Source organism: Phaenicophaeus curvirostris, chromosome 10, assembly GCF_032191515.1.
Source record: "Phaenicophaeus curvirostris isolate KB17595 chromosome 10, BPBGC_Pcur_1.0, whole genome shotgun sequence".
In the NCBI taxonomy this organism is placed as follows: domain Eukaryota; kingdom Metazoa; phylum Chordata; class Aves; order Cuculiformes; family Cuculidae; genus Phaenicophaeus; species Phaenicophaeus curvirostris.
In genome coordinates this window covers 26,740,427-26,749,765 of record NC_091401.1, presented here as the reverse complement: position 1 = coordinate 26,749,765, position 9,339 = coordinate 26,740,427, and the positions used below count along the sequence as shown (strand labels likewise).

General features: G+C 56.9%; 1 protein-coding gene across 1 annotated transcript; it reads right to left on the bottom strand.

The window, feature by feature from the left end:
• Nucleotides 1-1,854: 1,854 nt before the first annotated feature.
• On the bottom strand, nucleotides 1,855-2,577 carry SOX14 (SRY-box transcription factor 14). The gene is made up of 2 exons (XM_069864810.1): nucleotides 2,306-2,577; nucleotides 1,855-2,152 (listed from the first exon to the last, which is right to left on the bottom strand). Exons 1-2 carry the CDS (start codon nucleotides 2,575-2,577, stop codon nucleotides 1,855-1,857), a joined length of 570 nt encoding a protein of 189 aa, XP_069720911.1.
• Nucleotides 2,578-9,339: the final 6,762 nt, after the last annotated feature.

Here is a 9,339-nt window from a genome sequence, read left to right as displayed (position 1 = left end):
AGAAGAAAAAGAGAGAAGGAAAAGAGAGAAAGAGGGAGAAAAGTAAGGAAAAAAAACAAGAAAGAAAGAAAGGAAGAAAGATAAACAAGTGAAAAGGGAAGGAAAGGAGGAAAGAAGCAAGAAGAAAGGTAAAGAAAGAAGGAAAGTAGGAAGCCAAAGCTCCCCGATAAAGTTTCCCACGGTGCCGCTCCGCGCTCGCCCCGGCCCGGAGCCCCCAGGTGCCACCTGGGTCCCTGTCACAGGTGCCACCGGGATCCCTGTCACAGGTGCCACTGGGGTCCCTGTCACAGGTGCCACCGGGATCCCTGTCACAGGTGCCACCGGGGACCCTGTCACAGGTGCCACCGGGGGCGCTGAGCGGTGGGCGCTGTCCCCGCGGTGGCAGCCGCTGTCCCCGTCCCTAACCCAGCGCCGGGTCCCCGCGGAGCCGCCCCCCCAGCCGGTCCCCTAATTGTCCCCGTTTGTAAAGAGCCGCTTTGTCATGCTAAGCGGGGCTGGAGCGGCCGTTCCAACCTCTCCTTTCAGCCCTTTTCCCCTCTCCCCTTTGTTCACCTTCCCCTCATCTCTCATTTATTTCTCTCCCCGCTCCAGCCCCGCGTCTGTTAATTGCGTTTCGCTGTTTAATTCTAACGGCGCTCTCCGAAGGGCGCTTGGAGCCCCCTCCCCGCCGGCAGCACCTCCGAAAAATCACTGAATCCATCCCCGACGGGTCCTTTACCGGCTCCGACACCCCCAAATCTCCCCCCGGCGCGGGGAGGCTCCGTCGGGGTGCGGGGCGAGCGCTCCCCTCGGCTCCAGACCCGCTTCTCCCGAGGTTTTTTTCCAACTCGCGGCTCCAAACCCGCTTTTCCCGAGTTTTTTGCCCCCCTCGGCCGCTTTTCCCCTCGGAAAAAGGGGGATCCCGGTGCCCCCGGGTGCGGGACGGGGCAGGTGCCTCCTGCGGGGCAGCTCGTCTCGATTCCAAACGCCTTTATCCGACAAACCAAAAGCTTTAACGAGGTTTTAACCTGCCCGATACATAGATATATATTTTTTTTTTCTTTATCCTTCTTCTTCCCGACACATTGTGAAAACATATTTAAATTACCATCGGTTTTTATTCGGTTTTTCGTTATGATTAGTATTATTTTTTTTTTTACAATTCTACTGCCTGACTTCATACCTGACGCTCTGTCTAAAGTAAACTTAGATCTAGTCTCACCGGATCACACAAATTTAAGGACTATCTGTTTTAAATTAAGCAAACACTATCATATGTTTTAAATATAAATGTTTCTCCCCCCCCCCTTTTTTTTTAACTTTGAAGAGCCTTTTTCTGACACGAAAAGCAATTTTACCTAGTAGTGCGTGGTGGCAAAATATATATATATATTTATATATATAACACAGCCGATCTCGCGTTTTCATGTGCAAAAAGGAAAACAAACAAACAAAATAATAATAATAATAATAAAAAAACCCAAACGTAGTAAGACCGAGACTTCCCAAAGTCAAGTCCAAGCCACACGAGACCCCGGCGAACTCGTTAAGAGAATAAATAAAAATCGAAACGCGTCTTTTTTTTTGTGTGTTTTTTTTTTTTTTTTCCGTTTTCTCCCCCGCTCGGTCCCGGAGGGGCAGTTCGAGGTTGGCTTTTCGGGTTGTTTTGAGCCGCATTTCCAGCTCCGCCGATCCCCCCCCGAGCCCCCAGGGCGCCCCCATCCCGGCTCTCGGGGGGCGGCTCTGGGGACAGCGGCTCCGGGTCCCCGAGGCAGCGTCCGAGTCGTTTTTCGGGGGGTCCGCAGGTCTCTGTACAACCCCTGGGGGGGTCTCCCCGTCGGGCTGGGGGCCCCGGGGGGGGCCGCGGGGCGGGCGTTACATGGCAGCGGCGTGCGCTGAGGAGTAGGGGTCTATCCCGGCCTTGGTCATCCCCGGGAAGAGGATGTAGGCGACCGGGGGCTGCAAACTGGAGGCCGACCAGGCGGTACAGTTACAGGGCACCACGTAGCCCGGGTTGGTGGGCGAGGGGTGGGTGTGGGTGTGCTGGCCCGGGCAGCTCAGGCTGCCGAACGCCCCGTTCTGGTAGCCCAGGGTGGAGGCGTAGGGCAGGGAGCCGGCGGCCAGCGTGTGGGGGACCTCGGTCATCTTCTGGATGGCGCCGGAGCCGAACTGGCTGGGGTCAAGCAAGGAGTAGGGCGCGGAGCTGGGGGGCAGGAACGCCCTGGCCTTCTCCGGGGAGCCCAGCAGAGAGTCCGAGCCCCCCACGGGGAGCCCCGCGGCCTTCAGGGGGTCGGTGTCCCCGAGGTAAGGCAAAGGGAAGACGTACCTGTCCTTCTTGAGCAGGTTCTTGGGCTTGCGGCGGGGCCGGTACTTGTAGTCGGGATGCTCCTTCATGTGCTGCGCCCGCAGCCGCTTCGCCTCGTCGATGTAGGGGCGCTTCTCGGCCTCGGAGAGCAGCTTCCACTCTGCGCCCAGCCGCTTGCTGATCTCCGAGTTGTGCATCTTGGGGTTCTCCTGGGCCATCTTGCGCCGCTGCCCGCGGGACCAGACCATGAAGGCGTTCATGGGCCGCTTGATGTGGTCGCTGGGCTTGGACATGGCTCGGCTGGGCGAGCGGCACGGCAGGCGCGACGCGGCGGTGAGGGGCGCCGGGAGCGGCGGGGCGAGGAGGAGGAGGAGAGGAGGAGGGCGAGGAGGAAGGAAGGAGGAAGGCGAGGGAGCCGGAGCAGCGGGCTCAGCTCATGGCAGGAGCCGGGCCAGGGCCGTCCCCGGCGCAGCGGGGCAGGTGGCGGCGCGGGGCCGGGCTGACATAGCGGCGGGGCGGACACCCCCGCGCCCAATCAGCGGCCGGGGGACCCGCTTAAAAACAGGGGGAGGGAGGGGGAGGAGGGCTGGGGGCGGGGGAGGGACCGGGGGGGGAGCGAGGAGGGGGGGAAGGAGCGGGCGCGGGCACCCCCCCCTTCGAACGCGAGGGTTAAAAGGAGGGATCCTGCGAGCGGCTGCGCTCGTGCGGCGAAGGGGGTCAGCCCCATCCTCCCCTCTCCTCATCCTTTCTCCATCCTCCCCTCACCCTCCTCTCATCCTCCTCTCATCCTCTCTCCATCCTTCCTTCATCCTCCCTTCACCCTCTCCCCATCCTCCCTTTGCCCTCTCCCCGTTCTCCCCTCACCCTCCTCTCATCCTCTTTCCATCCTTCCCTCGTTCCCCCTCACCCTCTCCCCATCATCCTCTCACCCTCTCCTCATCCTCTCTCCATCCTTCCTTCATTCCCTCTTCACCCTCTCCCCATCCTCCCCTCACCCTCTCCTCATCCTCTTCTCATCTTCCCCTCATCCTCTCCCCAACCTCCCCTCATCCTCTCTCCATCCTTCCTTCACTCCCCCTTCACCCTCTCCCCATGCTCTCCTCGTCCTCTTCTCATCTTCCCCTATCTTCTCCCCACCCTCCTCTCTCCCTCCCCTCATCCTCTCTCCATCCTTCTGTCGTCCTCTCCTCATCCTCTCCCCTCCCTCTCCTCATCCTCTTCTTATCTTCCCCTCATCCTCTTTCCACCCTCCCTTCATCCTCTCTCCATCCTTCCTCATTCTCCCCTCATCCTCTCTCCTTCCTCCCCTCATCCTCTCTCCATCCTCTCTCCTTCCTCCCCTCATCTTCTCTCCATCCTCTCTCCTTCCTCCCCCTCATCCTCTCTCCATCCTCTCTCTATCCTCTCTCCTTCCTCCCCTCATCCTCTCTCCATCCTCTCTCCTTCCTCCCCCCACCCTCTCCCCCCTCTCCCCCTCCCTCCCCCCGCCCCGGTGCGGGGCCGGTCCCGGCTCCCTCTGTCCCCGCAGCCGTCGGGGCTCCAGCCCCTCTCTCCACCGGGCACGGGGCCGCCCCCGGGCTCCCAATTCCCACTCCCCCCGCTCCCCCTCCCCGCTCCGCAGCCCCGCTTAACCCCGGGAGCGGCCCGCGTCCCGGCTCGCTTTGAATAATTGCCTGCCTCCCGCGGAACGCCCGTGGGGAAAATATTTATTAAATGGAAACAATTGTCCCGGCTCCCGGGGGGAACCGCGTTTGTTCCGGGCTTATTGGTTTTTAGCACCTGCTTTGGTTAACAAACCTGCTCGGAGAAGCCCCCCCGGACCACCCCCCCCCGCCCCCTTCCAGGAGAGAGAAACGAGAACTCGGGGCGGGGGGCGAGCCGGGGGGGGGTCCCGGGCCGGGCCGGGGGGCGGCCCCTCGGGGCTCCCCCTGCCCCCCCCGGGCTGCGGGGAGCGGGTGCTGGGGGGTGCGCACCGCCCCCTCCGCCAATGAGCATCCTCGTAATTAGTATAAACCGCCCTCCACCTTATTTCCTCCTTTCTTCCTTTCCGCCGGCAAGAAACGACTTTCATTTCCCGGCAGAGCCGGCTGCGAGCCGGGAACGAGGAGGAGGAGGAGGAGGAGGAGGAGGAGGAAGGGGGGTGGGACGCAGGGGATTTGGGGTCCCTTCACCTGGACAGGGCCGGCAGCGCCGCGGGGTTCGGTGTCGCTGTCGCCGGCTCCGTCCCAGCGACTTTTTTCGTTGCGCCTTGAAATGCGCTGCGAATTCCTCAGCCCCCACCGGGACCCCCGAGCCCGGGGCGGGGGGGACCCCCAAAGACAGCAGTGAGACCCCCAAAGACAGCAGTGGGACCACTACAGACAGCATCGGGACCCCCAAAGACAGCAGCGGGACCCCTATGGACAGCAGCGGGACCCCCGGGGTGGCATCGGGACCCCCAAAGACGGCAGAGGGATCCCCTATAGACGGCAACGGGACCCCCAAAGACGGCAGAGGGATCCCCTATAGACGGCAACGGGACCCCCGGGGTGGCACTGGGACCCCCGGGAAGGCATTGTATCGTCCTCCCGGGACAATCCCCCCTTGCCGAGGGGGGGCTCCCCCCAGCCTCCCCCCCGTCTCCAGCAGCCGCTACGCGCACACAAGACCCGCAACCCCCAAAATCGGGGTGCAGGCTGCCCCCGGGACCCACCCCACGCGGGGTCCGCGCAGCCCGGCCGGGGATGCTCGGACCCGGGCGGCCTCGGCCGCTGTCGTGGAGGGTGGAACGAGTAGAAACTTCTCTTTTACCCGCTCTCCCTCCTCGGAGAGCCGATCCCGCACCCCGGCAGCCGCCGCTCCGCTCAAACCCGCCCCCGAGCCGCTTCCCCCGTTCCCGTCGCCTCAGCGTGGTGCGTTTTGCTTCCCCCCACCCCGCCCCTTCGCCGTTTTAGCTACAAAACTCCTTTTGTTTTCATTGTTTATTCTCAGATTCCTCGGGGAAAGGGGGGAAATCATCTCCTCCTCCATCCCTCGCGAAGGCTGAACGAGGGATGCCGGGCGTCGGGCTCCAGAATCCGCGCAGCGGGACCAGGCGGCTGGAAGGGAGTGACGGCTCCGCGGCCTCCCGAAAAGTCTTCCCAGTCAGTTAATATTAACGATAAACCCTGGGTAGCCCCGTTGCCGTTGGCTGGAGCCTCCGCAGGGGCGCAGAACACGCGCCCCGAGCTGCTCGGGGCATCCCGGGCTCCGTTTTTGCTCCTTTCCATCCCATCGGTGCCCCCGTTCACGAAAAAAAAAAAGAGAAAAGAAAAGGCGGAGAGGAAAAGAAACATTTCCTTCGCGATGCCAGCGCCTTCATCCTTAAGTATTTCCATTTTCACACCGGGCGTCCATCCCCGAAGGGAACCTGTTGCAGTTGAGCATCCCCAGAGGATGAGTTTCCATTAAGTTCGTGCCTTTTTAATTTTTTTTTTACTCTCTTTTGAGACGGCGGCGATTTCCAGGGCGGTGACTGCAACCCCCCTCTCCTCACCAGTTTGTTTAGACCCCAAAACTTACAGCGCGATGATTATTCCAGAATGATATCATGGTAACGCGGAGAGATAAGAACGGCCTGATAGGGAAATGTTAAAATTATATTCCTGGAGATAGTTCATTTGGAGTAACTTTAAATTAGATGAGATCATGTAGCCTGAGATCTAATATCAGCATAAATAGAGCTGTACTTCTGCCTTCCCCTTCCTCCTCCTTGCAGCTGCCGCTGCCAAAAGCGAGAGGAGAAGAGCACGGCACCTGTGATTGGAAAATACCCCCCCATCCAAACTTTTAGTTGCTGGAAAAATAATGGATCTTGCAAGAACGGGTTTGGGGTTTTTTATGCTTCAGGCGTTAGGAAAGGGAGGGGATTTTTAATCGATTTTTAATTGAAGTGAGCACGTTTTGGAAAGGCTCGCAGGTCTGTGGTGCTTTTCGCAGACACCGAGGACACCAATGCTCTTTGCTGCTCTGCGAGACCTGGTGAGGCTCCCACCACCAGCAACACTTCCTACAAACGCACAGAATTAGCTCAGTGCACAGGCTGAGAACTCGGATACTTTTCCTTCATATTTGGTTATTTTACATGCGAGTGCATACATGCATTCCTTCATATACTCAAAAAAGACCCACTTAATCACATACCATCACATAATATCTTCTGAGAGAGCTGTCTATGTAAAATACATGCACCCAGCAGCTCACACAAGCGCACAGCACTGATGCTCTGGCAGGTACCGGGTGGTACTGTGCACTTATGGGTTCTTCTCTGCTCACATTTACAGTATTTCTTGCTCAGCCCCCCTCCGCACCCTGAGAAAAGCGTTCATGTCACTACAGCTACAAATAGTTGCACCGATCCAGCCTTCTGCGTGCAGAGATTTAATGGAGCAGGTCACTGCCCTGCCCGTGCGTGACAGGCGAGGGTGGCAGTGATGGATGTGCTGGATTGGATCATCTCGTGATCTGGTTTGCCCAGCGCCTGCTTTCTCACACTGGCCAACAGGAGATGCTCCCTGGGAAGGCACCAGGCTCTGTGGGAGAGAATTGGAGCATAACTTGCTACAAAAAATAAAGATCCCTCTCAGCTCCCATTGATTTGGACCTGCTTTATGCCCTGAAGCTGAAGTTTACAGCCCTTTCAAAACTTAATTTTTGTTCTGCTCATTTTATCTATCTGTGGCACTGCACAATCGCCCATAAATTCCCTGTCCTTTAAACCAGTGCTCTCTGCATTTACAGAGCTCGTTTCTCACAGGTGATCTGTTCGTTATTCTTTTGCAGCATTCATTTTTTTTCCAGTCCGCTGCTAATGAAGAAGTTGATGTATATTTGTGCACCAGGGCATTTCTCTGCTGGCTCAGGCTCCCCACAGGCGATAACCCCGCGGTGTGGTCATCCACCCTGGGGATCCAGTGATGCTGGGAAGCCCATTCCCTGCCAACACCATGCCAGGTCCTGTCGCAGGTCCTCTCCCAGCCCCTGGGGTAGGGGAAGAAGGAGTGGAGGTCCTGATTACTGAGCTGGCGGGACTGCTTTGCAGCATGATTTTGTGCCCTGAATTACAGCAGCCTTCCCAGATGATAAAATGAAGCGCAGCTCCCTGTGTGTGTTTGGTGGAAGGGCTGCTGTGAGCTGCACTGCCTGTAGCCAGGGCAGCAGCCGCCTGGGCTGACACCACTGTGACCCTGAAGGACATGATGCTGGGGCAGAAGCTCCCCATGCAGACCTAGACAGTAGGTTGGGCTCCACACGACCCACTGGGATCTCTGAGTACAACCCCTGCAAGGGGCTGCTGGGGAAGTGCCACCTCTGAGCCACCTCCTGGCATTTTGTTAGCAGCATGAACTGATAAATAATAGCTAAGGAGTGCTTAAAGAGTGGGTCATCCTTTCCAGGGTGAAAAATACCTACTGGAGACCCAGCAGGACTCCTTTACGTTGGGTAGAAACACACTGCAGAGCCCCACAAGGCCCTCGGGTGCATCAGCCCACATCCCCAGGGAAAGGTGCTTGCAGAGGCAGCAGGAAGGAAAGCTGAGGAGCCTCTCCAGTAAATAAGTCTATTTACAGTGGCCACGCATGGAAACCTGTGGGCTTGACCCAGAATTGACTTCCGAGAGGTTGCATGGCCAGGTAGCCTCAGTCATTGTCAGCAGCATGAAGTGAGGGATAAATGACCTGCTCAGAAGCACAGAACAGGCTTGCAAGGCTTCTTAGACCAACTGATACAGTCAGAAACAGCCCAGCTTTCAGGCACACGAGCTCTGGAATAGAAGCAGCAACTTTCCAGAGAAGTGTGGAAGCTGAACTGTTTATTTCAGGTACTCACACACCTCCATTCCTGGGGAGGATGGAGCACAGCAGTGCAATTGCTCTCACATGGAGAAAAGCAGAGGCCAGCCCAGGGCTGCATGGAAAGCTTGGGGCAGGAGAGGGAACAACCTGCAGGGTTTGGTATTTCAGGTGAGCAGCACAACAAAGCTGGTGAAGGATTTAGACCCCAAGCCTTATGAGGAGCAGCTGAGGGACCTGGGTTTAGACTGGAGAAAAGGAGGAGGCTGAGGGGAGAACTCATCACTCTCTGCAGCTCCCTGAAAGGAGGTTGTGGTGAGGTGGGTGCTGGGCTCTTCTCCCTGGTAGCCAGTGACAGGAGGAAATGGCCTCAAGGTGCAGCAGGAAAGATTTAGGTTGGATATTAGGGGGAATTTCTTTACTGAAAAGTTTTGTTTAGCACTGGCAGAGGCTGCTCACGGAGGTGTTTGAGGGGTTCGAAAGATGAGTAGATCGTGTACTTGAGGACATGGTCTGCTAGCAGACTTGGCAGGGCTGGGTCGATGGTTGGACTCAATGGTCTTTTCCACCCAAAATAATTTCTGTAATTTTGTGATTCTGTAGCCTTGTTCTGTATTACTGACATTAGTCGAAAGCTACATGTGGAAAGCACGTGGAGCTCAGGCAAACATTTCCAGCTGCTGTGTTCTGCAAACAGAGGATACAGCTCAAGCATATAATCTCACTGATATTCTTCTAGTACGGTTAAATAAGATGAGAAGGGGAGGTCTGGTCAAGATGCAAAGATACAGAGGAAAACACTCCTCCTATCGATTTGTGTAATCCCAACACCTGTTCATAGGCTCAGGGTTCTCGCAAATCTATGTCTCGTCCCCGAGTACCGCATTTTGCATTTTGATTTCTGAATGAGACAAATGGTGTTTAAAGACAGCGGATGTCCCTGAGGGCTGCAGTGCTCCAAGTTTTAGGAGCATCTGTTATCTTAGTGAAGAGTGGTTCAAGTTGTGTCCACTCCATTTATTGAGGATTTGTCAGCATCACACACACCAACAAGGAGGAGTTAAGTTTTTGTGTCAAAATTGCCCTCTTTGGTCAATGTGCTCCGTCCTGTGAAAGATCTGCCCCATAATCACAGCCCACAGCACAGTTAAACTCACATTTAACTTCCTGCCTACAGGAACCAAGCCACCCAAGAGCCATCCAATTCCCTCCCTTCTCTTCTCTACGCTGATATGGCACTTGAGT